Genomic DNA, 24366 nt, shown 5'->3' with positions numbered 1-24366 from the left:
CCGCCCATTACACATCACGCTTCAGCACCATGGCTGCCCGAGTCTTCAGCTGCTCGGCACCCAGACTATGGAACTCCCTCCACCCACACATAAGACAGTCAAACTCCATCACAACATTCAAATCCAAACTCAAAACCCACCTGTTCAAACTGGCATATTCACTTTGACACTATGCACTACACTTGTTTTACACTTGTTTTTAGGTCTGGTTTTAATAATGTTTGTTGTTCTATTGTATGCTTTTATTTCCTGTAAGGTGACCTTTGGTGACCTGAAAGGCGCCATCAAATAAAATGTATTATTATTATTATTATTATTAACTTCAGTAATTGTTGAAATACCAGAATCAGAGGATCTTGTTGAGTTGATAAGATATTCAAAAAGAGCTTACAAAAATGAAATACTAAAGCAGAAAATGCTGTTTTATGTTGTCAAGGGCCAAACAGCAGAGCTTTGCAGTTTGGTCCTTCATGTTAACATAAACTTGACCACATGAGGTCGCTGTTTTACTGGTGGATGCTTTGCATGTGTGGCGCAAAGCAACAGGAAATCCTGCTTATTGCATTTATATAGTTTTTATTTCTGATAAACGAGCTGAAAGATGAAGAAATGCTTCCTGCCGCAGTCGCGCTCCTCTTCTGCTTCTTGAGTAACTTGTTTTAACCCGCCTACATTCTGTACAGTTAAATAAGCATATATTTGACACAGGTGTTTTCACACGCACTGTATCAGCTCCGTCAGCTTTGAGGGGTTGGTTTGGCAGAGCTGCGGCCTCGATCACACTGATGTTCCTCTTTGCAAATGTTTTTTCTCCTTTTTTTATTACCACATGTCACGGTCGCTTTTGAGACTTCTCTTTCGTGTGCAACACTGCGTACTGGTCAGGTGATTAACGACTAATGCAGCAGCTCGGACCTGCGTTTGTTTTACTCTGTAAGTTTCTTTATTGTTGATCTCAATCAAATATCGTTAATTTAATTAAGTGCCAAATATTTAACTTTTCCACTTGTTAAAAGCTGATTAAAAGCTGATTTAAACGCTTATTTACAATGATGACCAATGCCACTTTGACTCCATGTAGCTCACTTTGTAACAGTAATATCCCACAGTAGGCATAACCTTGTAAACTGTTTCAAAGTGTGTCCACTCATTAGCACAATGAAATCACCTGTGATGCTGCTGTCAGTGATCTACATCACATTACTGCCAGGTAAGACAAACATTTATAACTTTTTAGATTTGTTTATAGGCTGATTATAGAGCACATATTAGAACACTTGTGGTAGCTGGCTAACATTATTTTTTAAATATATTTTATTTTAGCCTGAAACTTCCCCTTTTTTACTTTCTACAAACACATGTTAGAGGACAGGGCTAAACCAGCACACAGCTTGTCTGTTAGAGGAACTTATGTTCAATCAAACACAGTGCAACCACATAAATGGCACTGCACATTCATCCTTCACCACCTTGGGTTTTTTTGGCAGTTTTTGAAGCAGGACAAATCAAAGTCTCACCTGAAGTGACTGCATATGTCGGCCGTGATGTCACCCTGCCGTGTGGACTCGTCAAAGGAACAGAAGACAAAATTGTTCAGGTTCAGTGGATGCTCCAGCAGCCAGAAAGAGAGAGAATCAGCATTATTGTTTCACATACTCAACACGGAGTTTCTGTTCCTAATACATTTCTAAAGGACAGAGTGAATGTTTCAGAGCAGTCTCTGATCATCAGAGCTGTGGAAAAGAGAGATGCAGGGTCCTACACCTGCACACTCACAACCTTTCCTAAAGGTTCACTGTTAGGAACCACCACCCTTGTTGTCCGAGGTGAGTACAAAAAGTTAACGTGATGACTTAACTAATCACTTTATACTGCAATGATACATGAACATAAACTACATAAAATCTTAATGATATTATAATAGACACACACAGAGTTAATCACAGGCATGTTTCTGCTCCCAGAACAGATGCAGTTATCATCAGGGGTGATCTCTGCTATAGTGATTTGTGTTCTGCTGCTGCTGGGGATCATGGCGGCCATAGCTTACCACATGCTCATCAGAAGGTAGGTGTGTGCGAGTGTGTGTGTTTGTATCGGAGTCTAAGGCCTCTTGTAATCAATAAATAAATGTTAGAAATAAATTAGCATTTTGCAACCATCATAACAGTAACTTCTTCTGTCACCATATCGAATCAAGAAATCCTGATCGATACCCAGTTCAACATAAAGACAGTATGACACATACTGATGGGTGAAAAATTAGAGAAAAGAAAAACAACTATCTATCTGTAAGATGGTTTTAATTTGTTTATTTTATAATCTTCTCAATTTCTAGATTGTACTACGCATTTTAAGTTCCACAGATTCACTCCCTTTAATTAAATGTATTTATGTAAATACCTAACCCTAAACTTTTAAATATACACTTACTGTCAAGAAAGCACCCGCTCTCTTTGCAGCATGTTTTGGTGAGACAGTATATTAGTAATAATATATTATATTATATATATATTATATTATATTATTGCTTTTATTTATTGGACTAGTGCTGTCCTAGTTTCTTCTCTTTTATTATTACTACACTGTGGATTCAGCCCCCAGTCCTTAAGGTCTACCTGCGAGTTGAGCGAGTTGTGTCCTAATTCTTTTGATTTTTATACAAAAATGTTTGCAGGAATGTTACAGGACTAAAGTCAAATCATATAATTAAGTGCAGAAAAACTAATCTCAGCATTTTCATTCTTTACTCAGACCGCGTTCTTTGGTCGGGCATCAAGTCTTCGTGGGTGAGAACAAAAGCACAAGTTCCTCTTCACTCTTTCTACACAGCACCTGATTAATACGTCTTTGTTGTCTTTTTGTTTCAGTTCCCTTGAATAAATCCTGTCTGTCTTTCAGATACTGACGGTCCAGTGAGAGATGTGGGCAGGCCATCTGTCCTCGTTAGAGAGCAGGTGAGCTCAGAGCTGGTGTGAAAGTACATCTCTTAATTTAAGTTGAATCATTTTAAGTTTGAATGCCTTTTTGTTTTAAGAAAGATATTTGTTTCAGCTGACACTCTCTCACACTTGTAGGATGTGGTCTACTCTGATGTCAAGGGCAAACCATCCAGGGTCGCTGCACCTTCATCCAATCACAAAAACACAGGGGCCACGCACGCTGAAGATGTCACGTACTCCGAGGTCGCGGTTTCACGCCGACTCCCTGAGTAAGATCAAATGTTCGCTGTGTTGATGCTGAAGGCCTAAAGAGCTCAGGCTGATTGCCCTCTGATGATGATGATAGGAGGAAGATAAAAATGTCAAACCCCCTAATGTAACACTGGTGTTGAAAAAGAGCTGAAAGGTGTTTAAGGACTTTTAAAGGGACACTGAAAATAACTTTGTAGACTGTTTAATTGTGATCCAACTGAGTGAAACATCATGATGTGAGGTGACTAAGAGTTACCGCTTACCGTAACTACATTGCTATTTGCATATGAGGCTTTTTAGGGTTCATCAGTCAGAGAGGAGGGCTGGAGATGTCTTACTTCTTCTTTTGTGATCATGCATATTTTTTAGCACTTACTTGCAGCTGCTTTAAATAATAACCAAGACACAATACTGTGTGCTCCCTCTGCACAGACACGGTTAATGGTTGAAGTAGTATTTTACCTTAACCCTGTATTCTGGCTGTCATTAATTTCTGCGTCTGTGTGCAGATGTTGCAGTCTAAGCGTGTAACAAGGTGACAAGATGGTTTTGCAAAGGTGTCGCAATGTTTCATACCAGCACCTCACAGTGCCAAGGGTCTTTTCATCCGTCGATGTTTACAGCAGCAGCGGCACATGCTGTGGGTGTGAAACTGACAGCTCTGTACATGATAGATAAACTATAAACTGTTTTATGTTGTGTAAAGGCATTAGCACTTTTAGTCACTGTGGCGTTCCATTTGTAAATAATTTTATGCTTTATTGGCATTTAGTCTAATATCAAAGTCAGAGCTCGGAACTTTGATTGCAATTAATGTAAGCAATGCATTTAAGATATTTCAGTCTTGGTGCTTGTATATCAAATTGTTATGGCAACAGACCGGAAGAACAGAACTTTATTGATAGTGGCTATTGATGCACAATAAAGTTGTACGTTTTCAAAGACCTTGCTTTATCCGGGGTTTTATTATTTTCCCTTTGCGCTGTCGAATTCTGACAGGAAGTGGATAAGAAAGATGAGACGTGCTGTTTGGAGAGAGCACATTATGCATGTCATGAAACTCTATGAAAGAGAAAAAATGCAACATATTGGTCTCTGGTAAATCCTGAGCTACAATAAAGATAATTTTTACACTGTAAAACCCATTAGTCATGGTAACTTAAAGTTCATTTGTCAGTTTAATTACAAGTTAATTAAAAGGTTCTGACAGCTCAATAGTTTGTTTGTCATCTCAACTAAAGAGAAGTTTTCCAACTTGCAAAAATGAGTCTATTGAAATTGAGAATGTGAGTCTAAAGGATATGCAGAACATAGTCGAATGTATGCTATGAATATATAATTAAGTTAACATAACAAGAAGTGGCTTTGTGATGATGCAGTGGTTAGTGCTGTCACTTCACAGCGTCGTGAAGAGTTGTGAAACTGTGACTGACTGTGAATGACAAAACAAGAGAATTCATCAGCAACTGAATTGCTATGAAAAGCTAAATAAACGAAAGGATATCAGTACGACACAATTTATGTCAACTTGATTTAAATAGTTTTTTGTTCTGAATCGATACAAATGTATCTCAACTTTTCAAATTCAGTCAACTTAAAATGTTCAGCCTGGACACTAACTTTTGTTTTGTTTGATTTAGCTTTGTTTATTTTTTTCTTAATTTTACAGTGTAGAGATTCTCTAAAATGCTGATATAGTAGCAATATCTCAGGTCACGACTTTACAATTTATAGGATTTTAGGTATAATCTCTTTACTTGAACTCACTCTCTGAACAGTATCATTATTTGACCACATGAGGGCACTGTGCTACAGGGGGAGCGATGAAACAGGAAATGAAAAAAGTGATGAAACCCAGCAGGACTATCGCTCCTGTAAAGTGTTTCTGTCAGTTTGTTGACTCCCTGTAGATGTGCACATTGAAAACTTGCAGCCCATCACTCCCTATACTTCGGTGGTTCTGTGTTTTCCACACAAAACCAGCGCAGTTCAGCGTTTTCAGCGCTCAGCGTCAGCTGTTTTTTATCGCTGAGCTTACGGTGAAAATAATTCAACTTTCGGAACACCGCCGCGCTCGTCAATGTCACTTCTTCCTCACCGACCAATCGAAATCCAAAAGGGGCGGGACTTCCGATATCAACTTGGTCAACAACAATGGCTGAGGACAAGCTAATACCTCGTTTTTTGGAGGGTACAATTTCCAGGTCTAAAGCTGCTGCTAATGCCAGGACACAATCCCTTTCCCTTGTTTTAGCATTTTCTTTGGAAAATGTCTTTGAATAAAAGCAAATATTAAGCATGAAGAGCAATTTGTAATGTTGTACATCTACAGTAATTTCCACAGAACAATATGACGATTCTTCCAAAAAAAGAAAAAATCAAACAGAAACCAGAAAACTTCCTGTACAGAACAGTATTAAAGTAAAGGGAAGTCTTAATCAACTTCAGGCTTGGTAACGGATTGTTTAATATTTATAATGTTGTAAATTTTTGCTCAAAAACAACAGTCCGTTAATTCCTCACACACTCTTGATGCAGCAGGCTGCAAATATAACACATATCTACGGCGCAGTATTTAAGTAATGGAAAGTTTTACTCAACTCCAGGCTTGGAAACAGATTGTTTAATATATGTTAATAATCGTATCTTTAATAATAACATTTGTATCTTTAAGTTTTTAGATAAAATAATTCATATGATTTAAACAATGCAGTGACAAATGAGGTTAAAACATAAAGACAAAACGCACCAAAACAATAGGAGAGTAGGTTGTTACAAACGTGTGTGTTTTTAGGAGAGATTTAAATGAAGAAATACAACTGGCCTGTCTGGTCTCCTCTGTCAGGTGGTTTTAGAGTCCAGGGGTCGTGATGATGTCTGTTCCCCTCCCACTGTCAGAACAAAATATTTATTTTTGTGGTGTAAAATATTCTTACAGGCTTGTTTCTTTGTTATTAATTTGCCCTGTGATTTCATGCTAAATTTCCATGAATTGCTTAAGAAATGTTATTTTAATTTCACTGTGTTCTGTCAGGACATGTGACCACAAAGTCGTTTTTTTATTGTGCAGTTTCATTGGTTTTCTCATCAAAGTTTCTGATTTTTGTTTTCACAATCATTTTAATGCTTCTGAGATGTGTCAGACACTTTTTGCTTGTTTTCTCATCATGATGTGAAGGAGGAAGACAGAGATGATGCAGAGCACACACTTGTGTTAATTGTCTGTACATTTGTAGAACTCACTTTTTGTTTGTGGCTTTTGTTGCTCGATAACAAATTAAATTTTACAGATCTCACCAAGTCTGTGGTTCTCTTTTTTTTCATCTGTACTGGAGAGTAACTGAACACGGTAAACAGATCAGACAGATGCTTGAAGGAAGTGTGTGCCCCTTTTCCCCCTGTAGAGCAAGTGTTTAATGTTGTTCCTGTAAAATCAATTTAACTGATAATTGTTCTGGATTTACTCAACAACAAGTCTGAACGCAGGACCGTCAGACGTAATGGAATATTTTTACATTGTTGCTTTGGTGCTTTTACGTCATGTGCCCATTAAATCAGAATAGATGTAAAGATTTCTTTCCTCACTTGTTATAAGCTGATTGTCACCTTTAGGCCCATGTCTGTCCAAACAATGTCAAAAAATGTGTATATATTAATTACATTATCAAGTTTTTTTTTTACTTCCGGGAAACAAGAAAAATTACCATAGACTGTATAAATAATGGACGTAGGCTCAGTGACGTCACCCATTGGTTTGTGAAGAAGCGTTTGGAAGCCCGAATTGCGCCGCCGCTGGGGGTCGCCGTATTGGAAATGCCAGAGACGGCTAATCTAGAGACGGGCAAAGAGGCGGAGCGCGACCGAGCTACAGCCTATGGCTGAGCTCTATGGGCGGGCCGCATGAATCAGCCAGCTACGGCAATGAAGCTAGGCTACATGCTCCTCAGCGTAGCTAACGGTTGTTATCCATAGACTGTATAAATCATGAATGAGCTGGTTTGACTTTCCCAGGAGGAGATTCTGTCGGTGACTGACTGCAGGTGTTTAGTTATCAGACTAAAGAAGTAGCGGACTTGCTGCTCGCTCGCCCGGTGAGAGAGCGGCGAGCCGACACGTAACGGGAAACGTAAAAGAACCGGTCTCTTCATCACTACGGTCCGCTGTAATCTCTCCGGGGAAACGCCAACAACTCCTGACTCCTATTTACTGACCGACGATTAAATAAATAAACACTGCACAGGCTAACAAGCAGCTAAAGGGAGCACAGTATACCTGCTACTTAGTGCTAAAAATATTTAAATACAATAACACTAGCATTTAACTCACCGGAAAGCTGGAGCTCAGACTTCTTGCACGGCCATAAAGTTCCATAAATCCCACGGAGAGAGATTATTTGTCCAAACTTTGAATGAAAAAATCCCCAAAAGTCTCCAACAACACAAACGGGTGAAGTTAAGCTCTGTGTCTGTGTCTGTGTTGACGTCTAGCAGACAGCCAGCAGGATCCACCTGTCAATCAAGTGATCCGGCCCCTATGATTTAAGGCTTAATATAATTATAAATTATAAAAGTGTGTTATAAAAAAATTCACCCCCCGTACAGTTATCCTGAACAATAAAATTAGCTATTTATAAAAAAACAGTTTTTTGTACCAGGCTGTAAACATGTTTATTTCTGCTGTAAAAATGGGCATTTTCCCACCTGCTGTAATGTTATTTCTTGTTTTCTGGAGCCAGCCTCAAGTGGCCACTCGAGGAACTGCAGTTTTTTGCACTTCCGCATTGGCTTCATTTTTCAACACCGGAGGTTGCTGCTTGAAAAATTACTCACCGCACACCACAGGGCCTGTACCAAATAGAACAACTTTTTTGGGGGGGAAATGTTTTTGTTGCTCCACCATGATGTTTTTGTCATTTGTCATCGGCTGCATTAAATGCTTTTAAAAGTCCCATGCAAAGCTTAAAGGAACCACATGTATATTTTGTATAGACTGTGTAAAAAGATGGATGACATGACAGATCCCTAAAAGTGAAAAAAAAAACCTTTTGAACGCCCCCTGCTGGCTGGCTGGCTGCATTACAGGTCATAAAGCCCGCCTCCTCCATGTTAACAGATAGGACATGAGTCAAACCATAAAATTAAAATATATGTCAAATATTTTTTTCTTAAACATGGTTTCTGCCATTATAGTTATTATAATTGTTTGTTTTTTTAAGTTTAGTTTTAATTACACATTTGATGCTATGATTGACAGCTCTGTAGACAAATCCAGCTCCTGCAGCCGATCTGATCAGGATTCGCAGAGTAGAGGAGGATCGGCGAGAGGAGACGTAACTAAAATAATAACAAGTCATTGAAGTTTCCGTATCTGTAAATATCTGCTTCAGACCAACACAAGAGGCTGTTCTGCTGTTAAATACGCCGACCTGAGGGATCTCTGCTGTTTTGTTGGTAAGTTAAATGTGTGTTTTGGTCAGCGGAAGGGGCGGGACGTCAATACCGCGGCTCCACCAGCCGATGTGTAAGGTGGAGACTCTAGCTGTGTCCCAATCCAGGGGCTGCAGCCTTCGAAGGAGGCGGTCCACGGAGGATGCTCGTAGACCGTAGGCCTACGTAGGCCTTCGAAGGCCTTCGAACGCTGCAGCCCCTGGATTGGGACACAGCTTGTGGCTCCAAATGAGCAAGAGGGCAGCCTTTTGCCTTTATTTTTGTACAACGAGAAGAGGTGGAGACGCGTCGTCCATCTTCATAGTATTGTTATATATCTAGAATCACAAAGTCAGACATGAAGAGAACAAATGCAGCAAACCTCCTCCTCAAAAAGCAGAGACCCATGTCGTCGTGGGACAGTTTGAATATTTTTATTCCAAAAGAAGACTGTGTCTCTATAGGTTTGAACAACAGGGCAGTCTTTCTGAAGAACATCATTGCACCTTCATCCCAGCACCTCCCATCCCCCACGCTTCACCCACAATTACACTATAGAACCTCTTGCTCTTCAATAGGAATAATAACAACAATTTTAATCATAATATTCATCATCAGTTTTAATAATCCATTTAGCACTAGTATAGAAATATGAAAAAATACCAAAGAAAAGAACGTAAAAGTAAACAAAAACGTTGTTGTCTCGTGGAGTGACCATTCGGACACCCCATCTCATCCGTTTTGTGACCCTCCCTTCCCTTTGATATTCACACACGCAATATCCTTGCTTCATCCTGCCTCTCCACAATAACGCTTTACAGCTATTAAATGCTTTCAGCTGATGGTTTAAAGCTGTGTTACATGTTACATAAAACAAAAGAAGACATGGAAAATCACTCTGAGGACAAAAACAGAACAGCCAGGGGGTCTACAGCCTTTAGACAACAAGGGGATTTAATTTGTTGTGTGTCTTTCTGTGTATGAGCTTGTGTTTGTACTGTGTACTACTTGTGGTTGACTCCTGTTGCTTTGATTCTGAACAAACCTAATCTAGGCCTGCGTCTGCTGACAGCAATCATACAGGGAAACAGCATAATGTTTGCAAACAATGTTATCATTCATTATCGGGAGCACGCTGGTGTCAACAAATCTGTTTCACAGCATTGCAATGTTGCCCTACAACAATTCCCTGTTTTCTTTTACTGGATTGTAGGAAGCGCTGAGTTGGTGGTTTTGCATGTTAGCTCTAACACACTTTGTGTAACTGTTGGAAATAAGTCAAGTCCTTGTTGCTGCAATAATTATTTTTGGACACTCTTGGTTTTCATGGACAAGGATTGTTGGGGGGGCAAAAGCAGCGTACAGTACAGTTACTACAGCAAAGGGTGTGTGTTTAACCACCCCTTGTCTGTGAGTAGTGAGTCACTCTACTGTGAATATTTTGGGGAAGTGATTAGGTAACTGATTCAATGAACAGTGAGACACTGATGAGTCAGTGACCTGCAGTGCAGAAAATGCTAATGCAGCTACTGATAATGATGTCAAGTCAAAAAAAAGAAACAATGCCGGGACGATTGGCTGAAGTATCAGGACATATCTGACTGTTGATTTCTTAAGAGGGGACAAAGCTGCAGCAAATCAAAGTAACACTGGGGAGGTTTGATGACATCATGCAGCAGTAACCTGATGTGACACCTGACATATGTCAAACATTAGTGCATACAAACAGTGAGACCTAAAGAACTGATCTGACCTGTGTTACTTTAGATCTTAAATGTCCCACTTAGATTAATAAGACGATTGATCTGCTTACAAATAAGTGATGATAAGAAATGATGGTGTAAAGACTTGAAGGAGAAGGCAGGCAGGTTTTTGAAGTCAACAAATCCAATGAAAAGACCAAAACTACCAATGTGTCCGTTTGCCACAAGCCCTTTGGTCCGTAACTCTAAAATAATGAGCGCAAATATAAGCTGTCTTTTGTGGTTTGTCTTTAAGTTTATAAAATAGCTTGGCACTGTATTTGTTTTTAGCAAAAAACACTTAAATCAGTGACTAACTAATGTGGTTTTAAATAATGGAGGTTTACGGCACAGCTACATGAGGCGCTGGCTGCTTATTGGTGGGATAAATTCACCTGTTTTGGTCTTTTCGCTGCATTTATTGTAGTCACCAGTCTGATCCTTTACTGTTCCTTATGGTGGATCAGCTGTCTAAAGCAGGTTTGTGCAACTTGTTGGAAGTCGAGTGGTATGCTTTGAATTATCAGCAGCAGTAAGTAAAAGGGCTACAACATGCAAATCCACCAGTGAATTCCCTCAAAGCACCGTGTCTAATATACTGTAGCATTTAGATTGTTGTAGTTGCAGTTTCACACAACAGCAGGGCTCGAACATTAACAACATAATTAAAAGCGACCAGATTGGCTGCCCAGTCAGAGTGAAAAACACGCATTTCTTCTAAATCTATTTATCAGCATGTTTCCCTGTGTTCAGCCCCCCTCCTGAACGAGTCCCCAGCCACCGAGGGGAGTAATTAGGCGATCAAAAGCTTGAGACAGTATTGACAAGGCTGTGTTGAGTCTATCACTCTGGCAGGAGTCTGCACCGCGGACGGCCAAGTCTGTGTGTTAAACGGAGAGAAGAGAAGAGGCTGCAGCTACAGCCTGCTGGCGCTTTAACAAGCCCCTTAAAAGATGCCCAGAATTAACAGATCAGGACAGATCTAATAATGGAAGTAGTTCAGTCAGGGATTTCTCATTCAGATTCAGTAGTGTCCTTTTCACTCTCTGCCTCTTTCTATCTCCTCTCTTTCTGTTCTTCTATCTCGCCTCTCTGTCTCTGCCTCTGCCTCGCCCGGTCTCTCTATCTCTTCTACGCTGTGTGAACAGAGGTGAAAAAGAAGTAAAGGCTTGGCAAGCGTTACCAGGATAACGAGGGACATTAATTTCACATTTCAAAGCCTCTTGCTCTCTGTCTCTCTCTTTCCTCTCTTCTTTTTTTTGCGGCTGTCTGATTATCTCACATTTGTAGTCGGGTGCTGTTGCTGGGCGCATGGTTGTCCTCACTTTGAGCAGTTACAGACGGACTTACAGGAAGCACACATACACGCACAGTGTAAAGAAAGGCAGACCTACAGTTTCCTCTGCTACTGTTTTGCATTCTGTTCATCCACCTTCTCTGACACCATCCGAAAAGCAGCTGCGGGCACAGGGAGGGACACAAAACTCAATTTGCTGCCGTCATGTTTCTTAGTTATAATCCACCATATTGTCACACATAGTCTGTATTTAACTCTGAAATTCCCACTTTGAACAATGGTAACAAAACAAGAAAAAGACAACAAAAGAAAAAAACAACAGGAAATAATTCTCTGGAAGTCTTTTAGTTGCTTAGTTTTAAATCACATACGGATACAGTATGTCCTCCAACAAGGCTTCATTTTACTAGAGGGGGTAATTATCTTCCAGGGGGCGTGTCTGTGGAAGAAAACCCGCGCCCTCGAATCTAAAGGTGAAGTGAGAGAGGAGTACGGAGAGAAAAAAGGAGGCAAGCTGAAACCGTCATCTGGTCGTGTGCATTTTCACTCAGATTTGTCCAAACTGAAATGTTCCTCTGAGTCGATTTCAGCAGATTTACTGGCGACCGTCTCACAGCCGGCGTGGAGAAAGGTTAACAGTTTATTCTCCTCTTAAAGGTCGTCTCATTTTCTATTAGCTCACCTCACAGAGTTTAACTTTTCTCCCTCCATCTCTTTGAGCAGTGTTTCTCTCAGCAGCACAAATGTTCCTCAGTCACCTCATCCCTGCAGCCCTGCAGCCCACTCACCCCGCCCCACGGCTCTCAGTCCTGGTCACCCAGCAGGTCTGTGGTGTTGCTGTTCTGTGGAGGTGGGATGGGTCGGGAGGTATGAGGTGGGGGGCTGTGGTGTAGCCGCCTTGGACTGGGCCCCCCTCCGCCCTCACTGTCTGTGTTGGATGAGGATTGGGGCGGGGGAGGGGGTAGCCTGGGCAGGGGTGCTGATGAAGGTGGTATTCTCGTTGTGGTCGACCCTAAACTGGTGCCCGACCTCAGGTTCTGGATCCGCCGACACTCCTGGCAGATCCTCACGTGGGTGCAGCTGCGGGCAGGCAGCATCACAGGGGTCGGGGCTGGTGGAGGAGGGGTGGTGTTGGCCCCTAGGGGATCATCCAGGATCCTCTGAGGCCCAGGTCCCAGGTCTGTGGGGCCTGTCCCTCCTGCCCCACCTCCTCCAGCTCCACCGGTCAGCGGGCCAGCTCCGCTGTAGAGCTTTCCATTGCTGAGGCGCATCTCCCGGACCAGGCGCAGAGGCCGAGGGGCCCCCAGAGCTATACGTGTGGGGTGGCGCAGGGCTGCCGAGCTGCTGAGGGGCCGACGGCGGCGCATCCGGGAGCTCTTCTTACAGGAGACGGCGTTTCGAAACTCTGTGATCATTTCCCGACAGACAGACACCTACAAGGGAAAACCAAGGAGGGAGGAGAGACGGAAGGGAAGGAGGCAAGGGAAGGAAGGGAGCCAAGGACACGAAGTAGGCAGGCAGCAGAACAAGACGGTGGTAAGGCAGTACATAAATAAGAGAGCGGAGAATAAACAAGGAAATTGAAAGAAAAGGCAAAACAAAAAAAAGAACAAGGCGGGAACAAGGCAGAAAGAACAGACACAGTAAGGCATGGTGAACAAAAAGTCGCAGGAGAAGCGAGGGCACAGAGATCAACAAATGGAGGGATGGTTTGAAAAGAGGAACGAGGAGGAGATGGGGCAGGACGTAGAGATGGATAGAGATGGGAGAATATCCAAGGAGCAGAGAGAGTTATTACAATCCAAACACACTGAACACCAAAATGTTGTTTAGTTCATGGGCACTTCATTATGGCACTATGCACTATGAACAAACAGGCAGGCCTTCGAACTCAGGTGCACGTACACAGAGGCACACTCACGCATACAGCAGCTGTGCACACACACACAAATCTTTTCATCATCAACACTAGAACAAAATGCATCAACATGTCAACTACGGACGAACAACATTCTCATTAAATCATAACAAAAAATCATGTGCTCACATAAACAGAAACAGTACTCATTATCGGAGAACAGACACTGATGGAGGTGTGTGTTTGAGAGAGATAGAAGGAGACGCACAGTGAGATGAGTGAGAGGTAATCCAAGAATGGAAACGAAGAATACCAGCGTACATGTGAGGCATGTAAAAGAAGATACATCATGACATTTAATGCCAGGGAAAAAGATCACACTACTTCTTTATGCAAGCAAATATTGGCATTTCTCAATATTGCTTATCCGTACCATCAAGTTTAGCTCACAAACACTTGCTGTTAAACACCAAAGGGGCACACTGACTTCAAAACAGGCAGGACATGCAGAGTCAAATATATCTGTTGTTTACGTCTCGGACACTACAGCAGTTCAGTGCCGCATACTTGAACATTCCTCTCATCTCACATGCACATAACATATCGAACCTCAAATGTTACAGCACACACAACACCAACAAACACAAACAAATGGAGGCAGAAGCTGAGAAGTCTACACACTCTCCCTCACACACACACACACAAAACATCATAATCAAAAGGGTTGGCGGGATGCCAGGGGAACCTACTGGGGTGTGTCTGTGGGGTCGGCGAGGGCAGGTATGGGGGCATACCTCATCGGTCTCTGCCGAGCGGCGTGTCGACCACACAAACTCCATTATGGCCACAAACACGGCAATGATGAGGCCACAGATCAGCACCACAAAGATGCCCCCAATGTTCTCCATGCCCAGACCTGGGAGGGAAATCAGCCACAGGAGACAAACTTTAAAAACACATTAATGTCTTTTTTTAAATGTACTTCACAATGTGAAAACATGTGTATGAAGTTTTCTGTGGCTCTGGAGCAGCTGAGTTGAAGGAATAGTTTAATACTTTGGGAATGCTGGTTGTTTGCTGTCTTGCAGGAACTTATGTGAGAAGATCAAGCAGGAAGACTTGTTCAGACGCATTCATTCATTAAGTCATCATTCATTCATGTCACGTTCTCTCTCTCTCTCCCTCTCCCCCTCTCTGTCCTTCCTGTGGTGATCAGCTGATTATGGGCGTCTACTATTTTAAGTACTAAAAAAAACAGATTTAGCATCGACTTCTGTCGGCCAATCATCCTGCTTCTGACAAATCTTTAATCTGCTCTCCTCTCTTCTGCCGTCAGTCTGCCGTTTGCGACCCCAGTCACCTCCACTCATTCTCATCAGCCACCACCGGTGTCTAGACTCTACTGGGGGCATCCTATCCTGTCGGCCTCACTACCCCTTCGAGTACATGAATACATCACGATGGGGTCTAATTGTCAAAGATTTTGCACATTTCTCATCTTTCCAAACTTGTAAAATAAATAATTGTTCACTCATAATGAAGTCTCTCCTAATTGAAATATATATTCTATAAGTAGCTTTCCCCAGCAGATGGTTTCTTAGCTTAGCATAAAGACTGGAAACTGTAGAAAACAGCTGGCCTGGCTCCGTCTGAGGGTAACAAGATCAGAGTCTATACACCTCATTAGCTCTCAAGGAAGCCAGGGAAGGTACTACAACTTGTCGTTCTTACACTCTATGTTTCTACAGATTAAAGAACAAGATATTTCATCTTTCATCTCATGAGGTGTGCGCTTTACAGGTGCTGAGGTGCAGTTGTTTTTCTCATGTTGTTTCCCTGTTATAAGGCTTTATGCTACGCTAAGCTAAGAAGCTATCTGCTGCAGCTTCATATTTTTTGTACAAGAGTGGTATCAATCGTGTCATCTATCTCTCGCTGGAAAAGTGAAAAGTGGGATAAAAAACGTTTAACAGACCATCAATAAACGATTTAAAGGAAGTTTAAATGACATCGGTCTTTCCTGTTAGGGAGGGTCTAAGTGTTTAGTCGAGTATTTTTGGAACTTGACTTCTCAAAGTAACATAAAATCTGTATCTCAGCCTCTGCAGCTCCTTTTTGACCTTTAATTTTAAAACTGTGCCTCTTGTAAGTATCTCGATTTGGTGCAAGTGCAATACTAACTTGCTGGAGTGCTCTCTCAATTGGATTAAAAAATTTAAATGGCCCATGATAAAGTGGCTGAGTGAATGCTAGAATTAAAGGGCCCTGAAACGCTTGAGATACACAGTGCAGATGAAGCCCAATGACGCTGAAAAGTAAGAAGAGAAATCTTTATTTTTTCCAAATCTACCTAAACCCTTTTAAAAAAGACATTTTCATTTGGCAGCAGTGGAATAAATACCGAAGAGTTTTCATTCTCTTTGTCGTCACACACACACATGCTCGTTTACCACACATGTGAACAGCACACTCGCTCTAATAAAAATCCCATTAAACACCACCTGAGACAAACAGAAGACATTTGGGAGAGTAGATTGTGCTAAGCACCCTTCACAAGGACATTAGGTTAGGCATTAGCCATTAGCTGGACTGTAGCTGGGAGTGAGGAGACTATTACTGGAGACATTAGAGAGAGGGAGGGAGACAGCTGCGGTCTACTGACCCTTGGCACGGTGGTCCTCCTCTTTGGGACATTGGCCTCCCTCCCACCACCTCCTCTTCAGTATCTCCAGCCTGTTATTCTCCTGCAGCTGGAGGATGGCCAGCGTGATCTCATCTCTGAACGGAGACCCTGGCAAATGACAGAAAGCAGGATAAGAGCAAGTGGTGGCGGATGAATGAGGTGCAGGGAAAGAGCCCAAACAAGAAAGGGGTTATTTCCAAAGAGGAAGAAAAAACATGAAATGAGGAAAACATAAAAGAAAAGGAGAAAGCATCACGGAGAGAGATTTACTGTAGCAGCCTCGAGATGGCTTCGAGTGATCTTACTGTGAGAATAAAGAGAGGATTAGTGAGAGATAAAGAGTGAGATTACACCCAGACAGAGCCAGTGGTACAGCTGCTGGTCAGGCAGCATACAAAGCAAGTTATGCACTTGATACAGTAGAACGGGGTGGGAAGGTTTAAAGGGCTATGCTGCAAGAAAATATAGTCCCTCAGCCACCCTGCAGTTATGTAGTTAGAAGAATATCAGGAGACCTCGACGTGAACAGTTTTTATTGGAACTACTTTCTGAAAGAAAACACACTGTATGAAGCAACCATGTTTTTTTTAAAACATTATTATTACCGGGAGTCGAGCCTGCGATCAGACTGCAGCCTGCTCTACCAACTGAGCTAAACCAGCACATTCTTGATAATAATGTTGCGGTTGCATCTTTGATTGTTCATTTCAAATTGATAATGAACTTCCTGAAAACAATCAGGGCCTGGAAAATAGTGTCAGATAAGACTCAACTAGATCATCATCTGTTCTAGCCGCTAGCCTCTGGGAGGCGCTATAGATCACTTCCCACCATGACAAACCATCTCAAAAGTACAGCACAAGTTCCCCTAAATAAGAGTATACTGCCCTCTGACTGAGCTGTAAAACTGTTTGTTGGATATTTGAATAAGCAAGTGTCACCATGCGGCAGCAACAGTATGACGGGTGCCTTAAAGAAGAAGTGACTTGAGGTGTCGACAGCAGAGAGTGACACGTTAAATCTCAAAGCTAGCAACATTTCAGCAACTTCTGTTTTCCTCATCACATATTTAAAGACAGTAGTTTTTAATGTAAAATTAAGATAACAGGTAAAAAAGAATAAAGCAGTTTCGTGTTTAAAATAAAGGGTTCTCCAATGCTTTTGGGCGACAACAGGACATCAGGAGAGGCTGCGAGTCGAGCTGTTGCTAACATTAGCTCAGCTTGTTTTTAGATTAGGATTCATTAAGTGTACTGAGCCAGGTGATTCAACACCAATCTTCAACACAGGGTGAGTAGTATGAAGTTTTTAAAATGAATAAGAATATGTATATCATCTCATCACACTGGCATGTCTAAAGTCTAAATATCAAGAAGGAAAACCGTGTGTCTGAACAGATAGATGTTTCTCTTTTAGTCCTCTGTCTTGTCCGTCTCTGTCTGTGTTTGCTCTTCATGCTGATTTACAGTAACTGTTTTATATCTCGACACCTTTGGTCCGTTAAATCTCACTTTTTGCTCCCTCTCCTCGGTCACGCCCTCCTCCTCCTCGTTAGCAAAGATCACTGTGATGCAGTGACACCTCCTCTACGTGCTGAAAAGGAGCTTCAGAGGAGCCGGACGTGTGTGGAAAAGCAATTAACTGGATGTTCATTACTTCCAGTTGAAATACTTTCTAATCCCTGAGATAAAAAATAAATCAACCACGTACAAGACATTTCTCAGATCTAATCTCCCACCAATCAGTACTACTACATGTGTCTGTTTAGCATAATTGATCTCATGAAGGTGTTTCTGCCTCACTGACAGTCAGATGAGTTTGTCTTTGATGAGGTTTACAGAGGAGGTCCTTGAAGATCAGCATTTTAACACAGTTTGTAATTATACATGTCATCATTACATTTTAATTACAGTAAATTAGTGTGACATCACTTATGACGTTTTAATAACTGCTGTTAGTGATTGTGTTGCATCTGCCTCTTTAATAAGTCCATGTCGTGTAGGTTCATGTGCTTAAATTTGGACTCCTTGTCTTCTAGGGCTGGGTAAAAAAAAAAAAGAAATTTCCGATTCGAATTGATTCTTATTTGAATGACCCAATATCGATGAATAAATCCAGAGATTGATCTTTAAAAATATGTGTAGAAACATGTCTGATCACGTTTCTGAGCACCCCTGAACGCAGCACGACTCAGCGCATCTCCCCGAAACACAGCAGTGTGGAGACATGCCCGGACTTGTTTACTGCAAGCTACTACGGAGACATCGGTGATCGTCGACGGACTCTTTTTATCGTGTGTGCGTCCATGAATATGTAAGTTAGTTTCGCACTGACGTTTATGTTACTCTCTCTTAGCGTCGGCTTTGGCCGCGACTGCATTTTCGGCATGTTGTTATACAATATGCCTTTCCCCATAACTCTTAGTCTCGTGCGGTTTTGTTCTTCACCCTATGAGATCTCATGGCCAAATCTCGCGCAAGTTGAAGCCCAGTTGGTTTAATCAAAACCATGAGCCAGATGTTCAGACTGAAAATCTTAAACTAGAAAAAAGTCAATAAGCTGACCGATTCATAACATTGTCAATACTGTGTTGACTGCTGTGTGTTTGTCATGTTAAATAAAAAGTACATGATGTAACGTCTTTGGGGTCAATTCTTCAAGATTTTGATAATGCACCAGGTTAGAGGTGCATTGATACTGTAACTGAAATACCCCTAAACAAATCGATATCGAATCGGATCTAGACAGGACCTTGTGAATCGGAATCAAATCGAATTGAGAAATCCTTAACAATACCAGCCCTACTGTCTTCTGTTGTATCATTGTTCTCTACTACTGCAAAGACATGTGTAAGAAAGCTCTGTTACAGCATCATGAGGTGGCAGGTGTTCAGGACTGGACATTTATTGTCTGTTTTTCCTTGAACATTATTATTTTTCTTTGCCACAAGTATTCTCAAGCAATGCAGTCCAAAGAAAAAAATCACTCTTCAGCTCACAGTTCAAACACAAGCACCCTTTGTAAAGCTGCACAAAGATGTTTCTTATGGAGGGGTCAAAAGTACGGAAGCCCATAGCGGACATGCATCAATACATTATATTAACTCCGTTTTCCTGTGATAACGAGTTATTTCAGGTCGTTTTCTCGAGATCTCGACTGTATCACGAGATAGTGAGGCAGCACAAAAGTGACCAGCCGATTGTTGTGTTTTCTAGATCGCCGGAAAATTATTCCGTTATCACGAGAACTTTATGATCTCGAGATAATGGGACAAATTAGTCCGTTATAATGGGAAAAGCAGCTTTGTTTTCCCTCGATGACGAGAAAAATAAGTTAATATCTCGAGAAAACGACGAAAAAAACTTGTTATCACGGGAAAATGGAGTGAATAAAATGTATGGATGCATGTCCGCTAAGGGCTTCCGTACAAAAGCACAAGAGGCTGAGAATTTTGGAGTGATAATCAAGATGCTGCTATGTTCATGTCTTTCCAACTATTGAATGTTATATAAATTACTGTAATTGCTGTACATAAGAAGAACTTGGAGAGACATCTATCCTTTGGTATGTTGTATGTGATATGTTGCCTTTACTCACAATCTGCAAAATACAGCAGCAGTGTTTTGTAACAGATCATACAAAGGGTCACTGTAGCCTCCCTTGTGGCTTCTCTGCACTGGTTGCTTGCTGTTATTTTTCCAACTGACTTCAGGCGTTTATTGATAAATTATAGGTCAAATCAGAGACATGACAGGAATGTTTGTGACCTTCTGTGACCTTTAAACCCGTGACAAGGCCGATCATAGCCTCGGATCTGCAGGCGTGTCAGTTAAGGCGCAAAGACAAAAGGTGATTGAGTGTTTGCTGTAGGCGCTGGTAGGCTTTGAAATGCTCTGCCTGAAAATGACACTGACTAAATCAATATTGATGTTCTCAGAACCTATTTATAGACTTCAAGGACGTAATTTCTCCTTTCCTTTTTATGTTTTGAATCAGTATTTTGTCTGTTGATTTAGAGGCAACTGATATTGGAACAAATATGAATTAAAGCACCTCATTAGATGTGATCACATACTGAGTTTCTCTCAGTTAATACAGTAAAAAGGAAAGTAACAAATTAGGACATTGTAGCTTTACACAGTAATTATCTCCAAAGTTATTAGCTTGTAGTTATTTCATTATCAGTTGCTACAAAAACTTTATGAGGTTTAGTTTTTAATTAAAACATTTAATGTTAGGTATTATACTCATTATGTAAGTTATGTAAGAGATAATGTACAGCGAGCAGTTCGTTATTGAGTAAATAAATGATTCAGGACACCGTCTCCCCGCATAATTATAATCTTGAAGATCTCAGTTTCGTTCTCTTTGGCGCCACCTATGGTGATAAACAGTAATTGCGGGAGCACACTTGCCAGATATCCAAACAGTGTCGCATGTGTGACGGTTGGCTCCGGTTGTAACTCCTGATTTTCCTCGCTGATGGTCACTTTCCTTTTTAGACTGTTTGCCTTCATCTGAGCGTCGAGTTTGTTTCTTTTTCTTTGGATTTTCACTTATTTTTGAAGTTGTATCTGTAGTCATCCATCTTTTCTTTGTTTGTTGAGCCATAGTAGATTACTGTTTACTTGCAACACTTGCAGAGGCCAGAAAAGCAGCCGCTTAGCTCCGCCTACCCTCTCTGGCAGACCAACCACTGCTGGCTGATGGAAAACGCGTCACTAACTGGGGGCCGCTAATACTGCAAATGCAAAGGCTTTCATCAGTGGGCCATAGGCTCAATTACCATTGTGTTACCTCATTAGGCGATACATAGTGACTTAACAGACATTTATTTACATGAAAATCTTCAAGATTATGTCTTTAATTAAGCTGTGTAATCATATAAGTAATTACCCAGAGGCATGCCAATGCCGTAGCCCTTGGTGTCCAGCAGGCCTCCGATCTTTGTGAGGTTACAGTTGAGGCCGCGGTAGTACTCGTTCATGGTGCTCTCCATCAGGAAGGCGTACTTGGAGTTGACCACGCGGGCGATGCCCTCCTCTGTGCTCTTCACAAACACGCTGGGCTGCTTGGAGTTCATGTAGTTCCACATCCGCTGGTAGGTCTGGTATCTTGAGTTCTGCAGAGGAATGGAAACACAACAATGGGAGTTTAACACTGACTACATATGCTTGTGTATTCAGGGTCCTATCATCCGTCTTTGAAGCAGGAATCAAATGGAGTACAATAAAAATGAAAGAGGGAATATAAAAAAAAAACAGGAAGACAGATGCATCTTCAATACACAGGCGAGGGAAGTGCACATAGAATAGAGAATCCAGTGTGAATAATGACAAAGGGAGTAAAACATCAATGGCAAATAGCAGGAGAAAGGAGAGAAAAGAGCAGAGGGGGAACAGCAACGTGAATCCAGGCAACAGATTATTCGCTCATGGCGTAGCTGATGCATCATCTTTCATACAGATGGAGGTAAGTCAGCACACAGGAGGTGGTGCAGCACTTAGCAAAAGTATGGCAAGCTTCAAAACAGGATTAAGAGTTTAAAGAGTATTATTACATGTTGTAAGAAAGAAAGAGGGAGGAGAGGGCGGCGTCTGTGTGCGATAATGTGGGTGTGTATTGTATGTGCATGCTGTGAGTCTGTGTGTGGATTAGGCATTGAGTGGGGTAATGTACTGTAGCATTGAAAGTGGCTCATGTAGGCAAACATAAACTGGTCTATCTCATATCCTCAATATGGATACAAAACACACACACACACACTCACTGTTTGGCAAGTAGCCATTTCCCATGCATGCACGCAAATAAACAAATACTTATTTTTTCATACACTCACCTACACATGCTCCCTCGCGCAAACACACCTACACAAACACACACACACACACACACACACACACACACACACACACAGGCTCTATGACAAACACAGATGCCGACACAGATGCCAGAAGCGCTCTCATAAGCAAACACAGGCAGTCAGCCACTTAACACAAACAGCCGTAAAGAAAACAACAGAGAAACTCAGAGATATAGTAACATATGAGGACAGTCCCTCACTCCAGGCGTGGTAATACTGAACCAAATCATACAAGCACACACAAAGGCAAAAAACTGTGGCTATATCGCGGTGTCGCGGTGTGGGTCGTACCATGAAAAACGTCATGGTGCTGCCCCCGTGGATGGTGCCGTACTCAATGTTGGTCTGGTCAGCCAAATCGTCCGGAGACTCGATGGGGACCTCCATCCTCTGCACAGTCAGGAAGGCTGCCAGGTTGGCCGTGTAGGAGGAGATGATGATCAGGGTGAAAGCCCACCTGTGAGGGAAGAGACAAACGGAAGATAAAAGGGGACAGGATAAGTATTAGAAAGGGCTTTTGTCACAGAACACGGCATTTCTAGATCCATCCATCCATCCACTATCTATACCGCTTATCCTGTTCAGGGTCGCAGAGGTGCTGGAGCCGATCCCAGCTGTCATTGGGCAAAAGGCAAGGCTGCACCCTGGACTGATCAGCAGTCAATCACAGGGCAGTAAATCACAGGGCACCCACACCCACACCTACGGACAATTTAGAGTCACCAATGAACCTGTCTTTGGACTGTGGGAGGAAGCCGGAGAACCCGGAGGGAACCCACACATGCACAGGGAGAACATGCAAACTCCACTCAGAAAGGCCGACTTCATCCGAACAGGGGTTCGAACGAGGAACCTTCTTGCTGTGAGGCAACGGCGTTAACCACTGCACATTGCCCGCATTTCTAGATCACAAAATGAATACATGATAAAGTAAAATGTCATGAAAATCAATTAAAAGATTTTTCATGGTAAAATAAAAAAATTAGGAATCTTTTTGGGGGCTAATCCAGGAGAGAAAATATCTAAAAAATTCTGATATTACATTAAAAAGCATGAAACACATTATTACACTAAATCAGTCGTTACAAATGACTTGCAACATCCCCAAAAGGTCTAATAAGCGTAGAAACGTTAGAGGGAGCGTTTACTCAGTATAACAACAACATTCATCATCATATCGTCTAACCTCTCAGGCTTGAAAAGAAATGGGGTTCATGTTTCCTGCACTAACAGATAAGATTCAACACCCAAAAAACTCAGAGATGGGACTCTTTTGTGACCTTTCTTGCATTACTGAAAACTTTCTCTAAGAACAAGCTGTACGCACTGCACTTAATAATTTCCCCCATCCTTTATCTTGCTCAACTCGGTGTAAATTGCTCTCCTTGTCTTCCTCTATGCTGCTTTATCTCCTTAGCTCTTAGCGCTTTTTTTCTTCGCGCGTGTCTCTTTCACAATCACTCCGTTGCCACAGGAGTATGATCAGGCTGCTGTAGCTTTTCAGTGAACTTAGCATTTTTTTGTATTGTTTGCTTGGAGTGTTGGAGCCAAGACACCGAGCTATACATCAGCTATTTGCTTGGAATTTAAAATGTAAATGTCATTATCTCGCGCAGCAGATGTGCTAAAAAGAAAAGCAGCGTAAAGGAAAATGCAAGTTCTTCATGAAGAAACTGCAAAGCCAGTCAATTTGCTGTAAAACACATTTCTTGAGGGAGCTTTTGAGAGAATATGGATCCTTAAAATGTGGAACATATTTTGACGAAATGTCTTTTTTGAGTCTTCGAAAAGATATTCAGTAAACGAGTTATACGTTATAGCTGGAATAAAGATGACTCATAGTTCACTGAAAAGTCTGATCTCATGTGCACAGGAGTTTCAGAGCAAACTCGTGAAAGCTACACATTTGGACGTGATTGGCTTTTAAACTAGGCCGTCTTTTTTAAACATTTATTTTTTTGGCTTTTTATGCCTTTACTGAGATGGAGAGGACAGTGGATAGTATTGGAAAGAGTGGGGATGACACGTGGCAAAGGGCCGAGGGTGGGAGTGGAACCTGGGGCTGCCATGTCTGGTCCGCAGCGCAGCGGAGCGCTGGTCCAAGCAGCTGGATTCGCAAGATCACAAGATCGCGGAGACGGATCCTGTGGAATCGAAGGGCTAGCCTCTGTACACGAGACAGCTAAATGTCACCCATGCTATGTCTTCTTGTACATACACAGGTTCTAATGTAAGCACAGGTCAAGTGAAAATAGTCTTTGTCCATCAAACTCTCACATCATTTGTTACGATACGCACACACA

At 41.8% G+C, this 24366-nt stretch overlaps 2 protein-coding genes across 2 annotated transcripts in view; one reads left to right on the top strand and one right to left on the bottom strand.

Annotated features, from left to right (window-relative positions):
• LOC138584195 (uncharacterized) overlaps positions 1-6421 on the top strand; it is a gene marked incomplete at its 5' end in the record, with an annotated part of 29677 nt that extends 23256 nt beyond the window's left edge. The window contains 6 exons of the mRNA XM_069656370.1: positions 1139-1210; positions 1488-1826; positions 1965-2067; positions 2755-2789; positions 2902-2957; positions 3078-6421. Of these exons, the coding sequence (XP_069512471.1) occupies positions 1139-1210; positions 1488-1826; positions 1965-2067; positions 2755-2789; positions 2902-2957; positions 3078-3215 (743 nt within the window). The remainder of the gene's footprint in view (positions 1-1138; positions 1211-1487; positions 1827-1964; positions 2068-2754; positions 2790-2901; positions 2958-3077) is intronic.
• Positions 6422-9038: 2617 nt separating this feature from the next.
• grik5 (glutamate receptor, ionotropic, kainate 5) overlaps positions 9039-24366 on the bottom strand; it is a 90008-nt gene continuing 74680 nt past the window's right edge. Inside the window, exons 16-20 of the mRNA XM_069657052.1 lie at positions 22355-22520; positions 21097-21322; positions 16180-16308; positions 14267-14433; positions 9039-13092 (exon numbers count right to left, since the gene is read on the bottom strand). Of these exons, the coding sequence (XP_069513153.1) occupies positions 12463-13092; positions 14267-14433; positions 16180-16308; positions 21097-21322; positions 22355-22520 (1318 nt within the window). The 3' untranslated portion in view covers positions 9039-12462. The remainder of the gene's footprint in view (positions 13093-14266; positions 14434-16179; positions 16309-21096; positions 21323-22354; positions 22521-24366) is intronic.

Source organism: Semicossyphus pulcher, unplaced genomic scaffold (assembly GCF_022749685.1).
Source record: "Semicossyphus pulcher isolate SPU_LCO1_2020_fin unplaced genomic scaffold, fSemPul1.0.p SCAF_9, whole genome shotgun sequence".
In the NCBI taxonomy this organism is placed as follows: Eukaryota; Metazoa; Chordata; class Actinopteri; order Labriformes; family Labridae; genus Semicossyphus; species Semicossyphus pulcher.
Note: the sequence above shows the minus strand (reverse complement) of the source record. Positions and strands in the feature narration are given on the sequence as shown.